Raw genomic sequence first — 13,521 nt, forward strand, 5'->3', positions numbered from 1 at the left:
AATCTTGATGTTTATCTTTTTTTTAAAAAAAGCAGCCTCTGCTCAGTTCTACATACTGAATTTTCATACTCATCAGATTAGATGTGAATGTGCAGCCCTAGTTAGGGAAAAGGTCGGGGTGGGGGTGATTAGAGGTTACTAGAGACAAGGCATAAGCTATAAATAACCACTTAAAATGAGTAGCTGTAACAGAGTGACTTTAAGCATCCTAGAGAATGGGCAGACACTGAGATCAAGGATAGCCTTTGGGCTTGAAGCTATAAGCCTCTAGGGTGAGAATCTGTGTCATGTCCAAAGGGAGGCGTTACAGCAGTTTATATCATCACTACTTCAAAACCCTACATGTCATAAGCCTGTGGTATCCCAGCCTTAGTAAGTCCCTGACCATTTATTAGAATTACAATCAAGGTCAGTTCCATGCTAGTGACACAAATGCTTTTGTCAGTCAGTTACCTCTCATTCTACAAATTCATTAGGAAAGAATCTCCATCAAGCATCTCCTGCTGAATAAGGCTCTGCCTTTTAAGTGGTTATTTGTTTAGTTGCTGTCATGTCTGTGTCTTTTTGACTATGGATTGTAGCCCACCAGGCTCCTCTGCCCATGGGATTTCCCAGGCAAGAATACTAGAGTGGGTTGCCATTTCCTTCTCCAGGAGAACTTCCGGACCCAGGGACTGAACCCGAGCTTCCTGCATTGGCAGGCAGATTCTTCACCACTAAGCCACCAAGGCTTCCCTAAGTGGTAATTACTCACAAATAAACTTATGTGGCCCCTAAATGGACAAACCTACATTTAATCTCACGCATTCAACTGGTTTTAGTATACGCCAAATACACAGAAGTCATGAGTTATAACTTATTTTCTTCTACACCAATTGTTCAAACTCTTAGTAAAAGCAAGCACTTAAGTAAGCCAACAAACCCTGAGTGAAGGTGTGGCTGGTTCCCCAGTGAAAGCATGGTAGGATGAGAAGGGAGAAATTGCTCTGAAAGAGGACAGCCACCCTTAGCTGGAACCCAGTACAGCTTAAGGAGCAGCATCAGACATAAGAAAGCCCCCAATGACACACTCTACCCAGTCAGTGCAGCCACAGAAGAGGTGAATTCAATCCAAATGGTTATTTATTCTAAAACTGGTAGCTACCGTGCCTACATTTTTGCCAGAATGTTGTAATGAGAACAGGGGAGGAGCAAGTTACAGATGTAAACAATGACACAGTTACATTTTTTTAAAACGGTAAAACCCTTTTTTTTACTGGCCACTTCCAAGAATGCTTTACAGGTTGTGCAAAAACATTTACAGGCTCCATGTGGTGGTTGTTTTTCTCACAAGCTTTTCCACCTACAACAACTACAACAGACGTCTGATAAAACACTAAACAAGTCTTCTAAGGAAAACAAGGCTAGGGATCCCTCCCGTTAACCCACATTTCCCCCCTTAACATTTTTTTTTTCCTCATAATAAAAAGACAGACACAAACAAAACCCAGACATCTACTGTTGTTGCGAGTGATCTCTTTGACTAAACCGACAAGGACGTGGCAGTTTCACTCTCCACCCACCTAGAAAGAGCTTTTTATGAAAAGATGACTTTCCAGTGTCAAAAGTGAACAGCGAGTACCCCCCACCCCCCCAAAAAAACCCAAAGTGGCTTAAATTCTGTCCTTCCCCCTCCCTGCCCTGAGGGCCTAGCATCCCCAAACCGTGCTGTAGATTATAAAAAGATGCTATTTGCTGCAGGACTAAACATTTGAATAGGGCTGGCAGTTTCTGCCAGAGTCACTTTTCTGTTATAACCTTGCCCTAAGGGGAGTCTCTTTGGGCTCCAGTTTTTATCTCCTTGCCCTGACACTATAAGCACTAAAGCTTTCTTGAACACTCCCCTTAATGGTAATAAAAAGTGGGTTACAGAAAACTTCAGGCAATCACTTCACCCACTGCCACACACAAACCCACAGAAGCAGCAGGTGTCCGGAGAAAGACAGGATGTCACCGGTGAGCAACCAACATATTGCCTACCAGCCCCCCTTCCAGCCTCTGGGTCAGAGGTCCTGGTGGAGCAGATGGGTGTCCTAGACAGGTGACTAGAGGGCCAGAACCAGGGCCTGTGCACCCTCCTGGGCACGGCAGTAACTGTGGGAGAGGGAGAGGGAGATCGAATCTCAGCACAAAATTTTCAGCAGAGGACTGCCCAGGTAAGGAAGTGGAAGTGAAGTGTTTTCTAGTAGCACAACCTGGGACTCCCCTCACCAGGAAGTGCAGCAATGTGAGGTGTTCGCTGAGTAAGCTCTTGGCTGATGCAGTGCTGAGCAGGAAGGTGAATGAAAACTGAAGCTCAGTATTCAAAGAGCATTCCCCCAGCCCACCCATATTCTTGAACCAGCGACCTGAAGCTGTCTGTCAAGAACTAGGAGGGTGTCGGTAGTTACTATCCCAACTGAAGTCTCTTGGCTAGATGCCTCTCTGGGTCACGCAGGGAAGACGCCCCAGGAGGAATCCTGTTGCAAGTTGGGAAGGGGTGCTCCTGTGCATGCACACGCTCACATTCACGCTCTTCCCAAGTTCCGGCAGCCCCACTGAGCTGCCTCCCACCCCCCCAACCCGCCCCTTTTCTAGTCACTCTCTACCTGTGTATCAAAAAAGCCAGCAGGGCCCTGGCCCTCCACACTGTATAAAATAGTCGCTATTCTCAGCACCTGGGCCCAGAAGCCCACACCACAGGATTCACCTATATACATATCCTGCTGCAGTGAAAAGAATCCTGCTTCGTTTCTGTGTGAGCTGAAACCCTGAGAAACGTTCCTTCTCTAGAACTAGAAGAGGACAGATTCTCTAACAGAGATGATTTCAGAGACTTCCCGCCTGTCTCAGCCTTGGAAGACAAGAGAGCAGAGACCAGCAGATCACCATCTTCAGACTAAGGGCTGCGATCCCAACTCTTCTCACAGATTTTATGGAAATCCATAAACGGGTACAGAGAGGCTACAAACTATTCTACTCTCCAGTCACCAACAGTCCCCATGCCTCCTTGGCCTGGGGATCCTATATAATAGAACCGCCCAATTGGTAGCTGCCATGCCTTGGCCGAACAGCAGAGGCACAGGCACGTGGAGACAGGGACACTACGGCCTCCCAGCCCACCGGACCAGATATCCCGAGAGGGAAAGGTCAGTAAAGAAAATACAAACGGTTAGTTGGTGCAAGTGATTGATAAGAGCCAATCGTTTATTTTCACTGCCCCAGTCACAAGCTCGCCCTCTGCCCCACTCCTGCCTGCTGTGGAGAGTGGGTGCCCTCGAACGCTTCCCACCCTCTCCGCATCACCTCACCATCACTCTCCCTTACTCGGCTGCCAGTCCAGCTGCCTTAGAATGTCAGAAGGGTGACATTTTCAGTTCTTTTCCTGTCTGACTGCAGGGTATATAGGACAGGCAGCCCTAAGTGCTGCTTTCTGAGCAAATTTTTTTTTTTGATTACAAATACCTAACTAGGTTTGAAATGTTTTATAGAATAAGACAATATTCTTTTCAACAAACTTTAAAAAAAATGTACAGTTTTGTTGTTTGTTTCCACCTCCCCCCTCCCCCACCCCTGCTTGCGCACCCTCCCCCCACCGCCCCTCCCTGGCAGCTCAGCCCCACCCCGACTGCCCCTGTTTTCCTTGGTTGTGTTTTGGGGGGTGCTTGGCACCCCCAGAGATTCAGCTTCGTGGCTGACAGGCGACAATGGCAGGGGCTTCACCGATACCCTTGGTAACCGTAGTAGTTCCTGTAGTATCGGTCTCTGTCCTGGGGATGGTGGTAGTAGTAATTCTGCCACTAGAAGAGAGGGGAGACCCTGTCATGTGGAGCCACAGCGGGCTGAGGACGGAGAGGCACGCTACTCCTCCCTCTGTCCTGCCCGCCCCTTCATCTCTCCATTCCCAGATGATACTTACATCCCGAGTATACTGGTGTCTGTAATAGTCTCTGTATCTGTTGTACTCATAATCTCGCCCGTAGAATCGATCGTAGTCTCCCCTGTATCGATCGTAGAAGTTACGGTAACCCTGAGAAAAGGAGAGAGGAGTGAAGCTGCATGGGTCTGTAGCATCACAATCCACTGCTATCCCCCATCTTAAAGGAGATATATCTTTGCTTGGTATTATATACAGGTTTAATCTTCCCAGGATAAATTCTGCCAGATGAACAAATTAAACGGGCAAAACCCTAAGCCCTGAGAAAACAGCCCAGACCACTCTGCTCCCCAAAGCCAATAGGAATGGCTGTCACGGCCCAGAGGGAGGAGCAGAAGGAGAGCTGCACTCACCCCTCTGTTTCCAGACTGCCCCCAGCACTGCTGCCCGTAGGCCCGGTTGTCGTAGCCTCGGCGCTGCCCGCCCACTGGAAGAGAAATGGAGAGCGCGCTCAGACAGCTGGCATGGGGTCCTGGCTCCACATCTGAGTGGAAATCAATTAGTCGGAGCCAAATGCAATTCTGGGGGAATAGGAGGCCTGCTTCTGTCAGGCTCACACAATGTTAATTAAAGCACCAGCCAGGATCTTTTAAAAAGTCTGAGGGGGGAAGGCAGAGGAATAGAGACATAAGAAAAACTAAGCCACCTTGGTTTCACTTTTTGAAGCTCCCCAATTCCTGCAAAATATTTAAGATGGCAAAAGGACACATGGCAGAGTTAGAAACACGAGTGAAACTGCCATTTGTGGAGCTGCAGACTTTCAGCCCTGGAAGGGATCTTGGGTATCACACATCCCCAACCCATTGTATACAATTGGACAAAGTCTAAATGTTAAGCTCTTCCAAGGCAGGAACCGTTGGTATTCCCAGGGCCTAGCACATAGCAAGCACTCCAAAAAATTTTTGCTGACTTACACTTAAAATTACACACACACACACACACACACACACACACACACACTTGAATGCACACTGTGGGAAGAGGATCAAGGGGGTTAACTGACAAAACTAAATAATTGAGAGAGAAAATTAATTCCACTAATAAGATAACTTACTTCATAATCCCCCAAATTATTGAATAATGCATTCACTTTCTGATCTACATAGCTGGGTTGACCCCAGTAGACAAAGAAATAAAGAATCCTGCACAAATCCTTCAGATAAACTACAATAGTAAAGGGGGAATCCATATGTAAAAATGAAAGCTAGATAAATGTGCAGGTTCAAACACTGCTCTTCAAAGAAACAAATACTTTTGATGAAAAATAACTATTTTTTGTTTCAAGACTATGGGAAAAGCATAGAAGCTAGGCGTAAAGGACACAGGAAGAAATAAGCTCCATAAAGGGATGTCCTTAATGTTGGTGACCCGATGTGGTTGCCTGGCCTTTCCTGTGGGTCCAGCTGCACTTCGCACAGAGAACAGACTGAGGCTGGGGCTGGCAGGTCCCCAGGACTTACCGTAGCCTTGGCCTCGGCTTCGGTTCTGCCGGTTACGCTTGTTTCGATTGTTCCGGCGGTTTGTCCGCTTCTCAGAGGGGGGCAGCAGCTTCCTTGCCTCCTCCTTGTATTTAGTGACAATGGGCTGAGCTTCCTCCTTCTCCAGCTCCCCATATGTCACCTCATCCATATAGTCGCATTTTTCAGGCAGAGAGAAGTTCGCTATAAGAGTAAGAGAGAAGCTCTGTGGACCTCCAAGTGCAAAAACGGGTAATATCTCATAATGAAAACTCCTCTACAGGAAGAACAGGATTTTCTAAGCCTCATCTATAAATGCACAAAAAATGTGCTCGGTTCACTCTACAAGTTTCTCACTAACTGCAACAGCCCCAGGCAAAGGGCTATCTGCAAACTGTAGATTTACAAGTTCTCAAGTGATCCATAATAAATTAAGAGTGAACTGGGTTAAGGTTTCTTATCAGGACAGAAGCAGGCAGCCAGAGGGTAAAAGTAACTGAGAAAGTTTTGGTGTAGTTCAATAAGAAATACACTTTTAAAAGAGACTCAAGAAGAAACTGACCCAAGCCTGAAGGCACTTGCTCATCTATCTGAGGAGAACAGGAAGCAAGAGTACAGGGGTCACTAACCACCTGTGTGGGACGGGCCAGCACCAGTCTCTGGACTGCCAGTCTCTGGACATCAAGTTCAGAGGCTGAGTCCCAGTGGAATTCAGTTCAATGAGGTGCTCTTGATTGTTAAGTGAACCCAATTAGCCCTTAGTTTCATAAAATTGAACTAAACTCCTCCAAGTGCCCCCAAATCAGTTATGGACTGGTCTTGTTCATTCTGAGTAAACTTGAGCTCTTTAGTGTGAAACCAGCTCCCATGCCCAGGCATTATCAGAATTCAAACAGCCAATAGCTGACGGCTCTGGGTGGGATGCCAGGAGCTGAAGGCGGCATGGGGAAAAACCAAACTCAGAGATGAACAGAACTCCAGCTCAATCAAGGTTAATATTGCCTTCCAGGAAACCTTGCTGTAAGGCTTTATATGACACATATCAAAAAATCAACACCAAACAAACAACAAAAGTAAAAAACAAATCAAGCCTAATGTGATATAGAAATCAAAACATACTGCTGAGATCGTTCACTCCAACCACAACCATTTTCATCTGAACCATCAGAATGTTCCATCTCTAGAATATAATTAAATTCAGTGAAGGCAGAGCTTCATTTCATTCATTCTTTCCCTAGGTCTAGAATTGTACTGGACAAATAGCAAACACTCCTAAGTACTTACTGAATGAATGACTCACCGAAGCCTCTGCCTTGAGTTTTGATTATCCTGTGGCCTATCACCTTTTTTTTTTTTTGGTATTTTATCAGAATGAATCAAGGGGTTATTGCTTCACCATTCATTCTGCTCATTCATTAATCCACAAGTGATCACACTCATTAATTTATTCCTCAGATTTATACTTTACACATGTGAAGAATCCTCCAGGTGCTAAGAGGCCCTAGGGAGGTATGCATGGACCAAGGCCAGGATCTCTAACTTGTAGAGGTTAGCCCACCTTTCATCTCCAACATTATAGACTCAGGCACATCATCTCCCTCCACTTCCTTCCTCAGCTCCAGCCTCTTCTTCCAGTCCTCCTCATTAGGGACAACCACCACCACTTTCCGGGAGAAAGTCTTAAACAGTAAGAGCTTCCGCCGTTGGCCAGAGTTGTACACATTACACTAGGGACAGGAGAAGTAATAGATGTTTTAGGAGTAAAAGTTAAATTCAACCAACACTTACTGAGAATCCTTCACAAGTGAGGCACTAGATTAGAGGACTTATTTATACAGTCTCTGAATTCTTCAAAAGCTACATGATGTTATCCTGTTTTACCCAACATGAAACTTGAGAGTCAGAGAGACCAAGACTTGTCCAAGGTCACAAACCTAGTAAGTGGTGGAGTCATGAATCCAAAGCTACACCACTCTATCACCTCTATAGTGTGTTTTACAGCCTGGGTCCAAACACTCTCTGGTAAAAACACTGAGCAGTGTATCTCTCAATTCAAAAAAACATTACAACCATAATTCTTGGTTATAACTGGGTAACCTGATTCTGTTCCTTAATTCAGTCTTTATATATGTACCTTATTTTGACTCTGAGCAATTTTATCAGATTAAATGGATACCAAATCTTTTATCTTTGGAAATATTGTTAAACTAGATTTCTTTTGAATTTCTGAACAATACCTGATCAAGAATGAAGTTCCTCTTTGTCCGGGAAGCAATCTGGACCAGCTTACTAAGGCACTGGGATGCTTGCTGAACTAAAAGGTCTCGGCTTTTGGGATCCATCTCTGGCTCCTCGAGCCCCTTCATCTGATGAGTTTAAGAGGAAGAGAAACACAAGAAATTACAAAGTAAGTTAAAGCCCAAGAGTCACTGGTAAATGCCACCAATGCCACCACATCGGTTCACTGCCATTCCTGAGGGCTGTGAATGCTGTCCATTTCCTACAGGACTTATTTCCAGTCTCAATCTGGATATACCTGGAACACCCCAGGCTTCACCAGCTTCAGAAATCTGACAACACAGCAAAGGAAAAGAAAACAAAAACCCCAAAACTCATTTATTTATTTGTATAAATAACCCCTGATCTCAGATACCTGAAAGACCCAACTCCACTGGGAAAAGATTATGTAAGTTTCTTGGTCTTTAAAAGTGAACACCAGAGCGATATATCCCCTCCCACCAACTCACCCTCATTTGATTGAGCACAGTCTCAGCTCCCAGGACATTGTATCTTTTCTCAGGGTTTTCTTTTGCATATTTCAGTGCCCACTGGGTCTTTCCAGATCCAGGGAGTCCCACCATCAGAATCACCTGCAAGTAAACAGAACCAGGAATGCTATTAAAAAAAAAAAAAAACCACCTGAGGGTCATGTTTACAAAGCCCAACTTAAGAACATCCTCCCCAGCTCCCAGTTGGGCAAAGCTTGAGCAGAAAGTGACCAACCAAGCATGAGCACCAAGGTTCTGCACCCTCTCTGGCATACCTCACACTCCTCTATGGTCTTGGGAGGGACTGCAGTGCGCACGCGCTCCTCAACAGGCACGGCATGGATGAACACAAACTTTTCCGGTGGCGGGAAGAAGGGCTCCTCCTTCTGACCAAAATTTAATTCTACAACACAATTTTTGCAGAGGACATGGGGTAGAAGGGCCCGATCTGCTAGGGATTCCTTGCTGATACGGAATGCCACACCAAGGTCTTCTCCATTCTTGGAAAAGGAAAGTTCTACTTCTTCGGCCTCAAAATTCTACAACAAAAGACAAGACCGTTGATGAGCACACAGGCCTTGCAGCTGACTGATCTCGCAACTCAATTTTTTTCCGCTACTTCAACTGCTACACAACTACGCAAGCAATGCATCAACTGCAGAAGAGAAGCAGCTGATGGGAAGCAAAGGGATCTCCAGTGTCCCCATCCACTCCTTGCTACAAATCCACAACTTTCAGGAGCACTTACAGCAAAGCAGCCAATGACGTCATTCTCCCCAAAAGTCTGGCCAAATTCCTCAAACTGCCCATTCTCTGCCTTGAGTCCTCGTCCATCAAAACCATAAGAGAATTCATCCTCACCTAGAAAAATCAGCAAATTAGTTTACCTACACTCAAACTTCCCACAGAGCAGCAAACACGAACATGATTAAGTTAAAGGTAATTTTACCAAGCTGTGGATGGGAAAAATCAACAGACCATCCAACTCGAAGGAGAGAAACCTCTGTGCAGCCTTCTTTCATTGGGAGATTCTGGGTTACCTGGCCAAGTCAGAAAAGGAACTTTTCAGATATTCTGACCAACTTAAGCAAAGTCTGAGTTAGAAAGACAAAATTTTGATACAAACCAAAAACAACTATCACAACTCAGTGTCAGAAAAACAACTGTCAATCAACGTAAACCAAAGTCATGAGGGTTAATTCCTTGGTTACTAGAGCTAAGGTCATCTTTCAAGTATGGTACCTTTCTCTAGTAAAATACTGGTGGGTGCAAGTCCAGTATAGAGTAGTTTAATGACTAATTTAATAAATGAATGGTCCTAATGGTACTGTACACACTACCTTGGCCTCAAAGCAGACTTTCCCCTTTGTCACTCCATAAGTACTTCTGGCCCCAGACCAAAGGGTGGGGAACTTCTCTGAGAAAAGTGGCTGCCCTCCATAGCGGTCTTTGCTGACTTGAAAATGGAGATCGGAGGTATCTGTTAAGAAAGAAGCAATCTTTTTACTCCAATGGGCAACATTTTAAGCCTTCAAAAGAACAGAAAGGTAACCAGTTCTCAAGCATGGATACAAAATCTAAATCTCTTAAAAGCTGCAGGCCAGAAGTTTTTAATCCCCAAAATCTCTTTTGATTGGTTGGTTTAAAACCCCAACCTGTCTGCCTTATACATACACGTGTCCAGGTTCACAAGAGTGTGGTCCTCTTCCTCGTCTTTCACCTCTTCTTCTGGGGGTGGTGGAGACTTTGAGCTACACATATGAGAGAAAAGCAAATATAATGTAACCAAAATCCTTTAATTCGAGAGCTATCTGCATGACTTTAGGTCTGTTAAATGACCAGTGAATATAAAATTCCAGCAGGCAGCTTCTTTTAGCAAATGAGAAAAGGGCAACGGAAGCATTCAGGGTAGATTTGATCAACGACTTAGGCCTATAAGAACCTATTCCGTTTTTAATCCACCCCCTTTCTCCAGACTCTCCAGTCAACCTCAGGCATACCAAAATTGGAGCAGAGACTGCCTTCAATGAAAGGGACTGTTTCCCTCACCGGCTGTGGTAGGCCTCCTCTCGGAATTCATAGTAAGCTCGGCCATGTTCATCCTTCTCATCCCGCTGTCTCTTTACCCCCCGCCGCTCACCATCTGAGCCTGCTGGTTTTGACTTTTCACTATCTTGGTCATCTCCTACAAAAATGAGGGAAAGAAAATCAGCAGTTTTCATACTGGTGTGTAGGATAAGCTCAGAACCAAGAGAAACTAAAGGAGGACCTGCTATCTGTCTAGTCAGAAGAGCCAGGTTATTCCCACTGTATCCACAGAATGTTTTATTTCCAAAGATTATCTTTCTGTCATGGGATGGGATTATTATTTTTTTTTAAAGGACATTATGGGCTAATTACAGTCAAAAAGTATATTAAAAGTTAGCCAATTTTTGCATTCTAAATTTATCTGCTTAAATCAGGTCAAACTTGGAGACTTTCCCACTTACACGACATAAAAGAAACATGCCATCAGTTTTTTAAAAACTTCATAGCTTAACTTTGATTCTTAACTATCAGATTTGGATTTAAGCTAGAGACAATATACAGAAGCCTCATTTTCTTTCTTTTTTGAAGAGTTTGACTTTCCAGTTTTAAAATGCACAGCCATCCACAGCTTTACTTAGATAGCAAATGAACTCTGGCACTTTATACAGAGCTCTTACCATAGATTTTTACTGAAATTTGCAAGAACAAACCATTAAGTCACAAGAGAGCCATAAATAATACTGCATCTTTACCTCACATAATTTGGGGCAGAAAGGTGTTGTCATATATTTAGTAACATTCTTTACAAGAGGAAAAAAACCAGAATTTTTCCTTGGACTTCTGTGGTTTGCAACACTAACACTAAAGGTTTTTAGTAATAACCTCTCTAAAGAAGTTCTTTATCTCTCAAGCTTTTTTACCTGCTCTTTGGGGGTACACATTAAGACAAAGATTATGTAATGGGATTTTTGTTCCAGGACATAGCACAAGCTGCAAGTTGCATGTGACTGTTGTAGAATGGGTTCCAATTATACCATCATACCCAGCAGCAGCCTAAAAACTGTATTATAAAAGGAACTAAAAGCAAGCCACTTCATAGTAAGAATGGGAAGCAGCTCTAGTTTTCCTCCCACTCTGACAGATAGTTATGGATCAGCTGTAACCATCCAATCACTTCAAAGGAAGAGAGGAAGGTCACTAACTCCCTGGGGCACCTCTATACATTCTCTTCCACAGGGTTATTCAATGGACCCACCAACACCCCAATCATTTCAATTCAGGAAGTCAGGGACCCAAAATGTAAAAGGCTAGCTAAGTGTACAATAAACATACAAATTTGCCCTTCTATATCCACTCAAATGAAAGATTAAAATTTAATCATAATTCAGGCAAGGTAAAACCCCTAGCCAAGTAACGTTAGCTAACTTATTCTAAATGTTCTAGATTAAGATTTTCTCTTTCGTAGTTAACCATTAAACTTGACACCCTCACACTGCAAGCTACTGAAGCAGGAGCTGCTGCAAAAGCAGGAGCAAGGTTAGATTTCCAGATTTTCGGCGTAGCTCGAACTCTAGTAATGAGCTTTTGATGGGGCGAACTCTTGACGAACTTAGCATATTGCTTAATTTTATGGCGAAAAAGTAAACAGTCCGGTGGCCCAAAGGCCAGGCCTCCAACAGTCGGTCTAGCTGTCCATGTAATCAACAATTCCTCAGCACATTCTCGGTTTAGGAAAAGATAACCAGCACCGCGGGAGGCTGCTCCAACAGGTAGCTCGTAAGCAGTTCGCATGGGAAACCGCTTTATTTCCATTCACTACCACCAAGTAAGCAATCAAGTTAGGAAGGAACCTCCCTCCTGCAAAGAGTGGGGCCACCAGAGGTAGACAAACCCTCCAAAGGAGGGGAGAGGACGAAAACCACCTCCCCTGGGGAGTCCCGGCAAACGGCAATGGGAATCCGGACCCCGCGGTGCAGGGCTCGGTGCTGGGTCAGGGGCGCACCCGGCAGGCCCGGCTCCGCTGCCAGCTCCTCACCCTGTTCCTCTGCGGCCTTGTCACCCGGCGCCTCGGATCCCGGCGTCTCGTCCCCGCTCCGCTCCTCCGGTTCATCTTCCTCCCCCTTGCCGGTGCCCTGCTCTTCGCCACCGTTTACCCCACCTGACTCGGCTGTGGCCTCCTCCGCCGCTTTCTCGGAAGCCTCGGGCTCCGCCTCGGCCTCCACGGCTGCCGCCTCCAGGGGCTCCGGCGGCGGCTGCGCGGCCTGGCCCGAGGCCTGGTTAGGGGGTGGCTCTTCGTCCTCGTCCTCAAGCAGCGCCTCCTCGTCCTCCTCCTCCTCCTCTTCGTCCTCCTCCTCGTCCCCGCCCGGGCCGCCGCCCGACGCGGCCACAGGCCGAGGCTCCGCCTTGCAGGCCCCGCCGGGCCCGGCCCCGCCACCGCCGGCCTCGTCCTCGAGCATCTCAGCGTCCAGCGCCTCCTGCAGCCGCTGCGCCAGATCCACCTTGAGACCGCGCGAGTCCAAGCCGCGCCGCTGCAGCTCCGACCGCAGCTCGGTCACTTTCAGCCGCTTCACCTCCATCGCCGCCGCCTCCTCCGCCTCCCGCCACCTCCTCCCCTGCGAACCGTCGACCGAGCCCGACTGCGCAGGCGCCGCCTCCGCCTCACGCGCCAGCACGGTGCCCGCGAGAGCGAGCGCACGCACGCAGGCAGGCAGGCAGGCAGGCTGGCTGGCAGGCGGCGGGCCGCGCGCAGCCTCCGCTACGTAGTGTTTATTTCTCGCCTTTCCTCCCTCCCTCTTTCGGCCCCCGGAGCACAAAACAACGCAGCGGGAAGCTGCTTCCTCTCCAGCCGGCCCTCGGCTCCTCTGCCGCGGGCGGGCGCGCGCCCAGGACGACGGACTTCCCTCCGTTTACCTCCCGCCCCTCTCACCCCCTGGGCCAATCGCCGACGGCGGCTTCACAGCGCAGCCGCACCGGAGCCGGAGTCGGGGAAAGGCTGGCTTCGGCCCAAGTGCCTCGTCGCAACGAGGCGTGTGCGTACCCCACTCCCCGTACTTCCCCCCGGGGGGGGGCCGCCCCCTGGGGCCCCTTCCCCCCCCCCCCCCCCCCCCCCGCCCCCCCCCCCCCCAAGTCCCGTCTGATTCGATCGTGCTGTCGTCTTAGGGCTTGTTAGCTCGTCTCTGTCCCTTAGTTTATACATGCAGCCACTTCTTGAGGGAAAAAAAGCCAGAAAGGAAGAAAGGAGACTCTTGAAACGTGAACTCCTGCTGGCAATTGTCTTTCTGGTTAGTCAACAAAAGGACTTTCCAAACCCAAG

The 13,521-nt window shown here is 47.0% G+C and overlaps 1 protein-coding gene across 2 annotated transcripts; it reads right to left on the minus strand.

Annotated features, from left to right (window-relative positions):
* Positions 1–1,104: 1,104 nt before the first annotated feature.
* HNRNPUL2 (heterogeneous nuclear ribonucleoprotein U like 2) lies at positions 1,105–13,084 on the minus strand. 2 transcript variants are annotated; one of them, XM_040256056.1, is made up of 14 exons: positions 12,244–13,084; positions 10,230–10,365; positions 9,855–9,931; positions 9,521–9,660; positions 9,130–9,220; positions 8,929–9,041; positions 8,456–8,719; positions 8,160–8,282; positions 7,650–7,778; positions 6,971–7,139; positions 5,416–5,616; positions 4,309–4,382; positions 3,938–4,048; positions 3,453–3,818 (listed from the first exon to the last, which is right to left on the minus strand). In XM_040256056.1, the coding sequence occupies exons 1-14, from the start codon at positions 12,782–12,784 to the stop codon at positions 3,738–3,740; spliced, it is 2,250 nt and encodes a 749-aa protein (XP_040111990.1). In that variant the 5' UTR covers positions 12,785–13,084; the 3' UTR covers positions 3,453–3,737. The 2 variants fall into 2 exon arrangements, 1 of the variants encoding a protein (XP_040111990.1); XR_005723666.1 differs by lacking the exon at positions 4,309–4,382 and having other exon boundaries at positions 1,105–3,818.
* Between the last annotated feature and the right edge of the window lie 437 nt (positions 13,085–13,521).

Source organism: Oryx dammah, unplaced genomic scaffold (genome assembly GCF_014754425.2).
Source record: "Oryx dammah isolate SB20612 unplaced genomic scaffold, SCBI_Odam_1.1 HiC_scaffold_15, whole genome shotgun sequence".
Taxonomy (NCBI): domain Eukaryota; kingdom Metazoa; phylum Chordata; class Mammalia; order Artiodactyla; family Bovidae; genus Oryx; species Oryx dammah.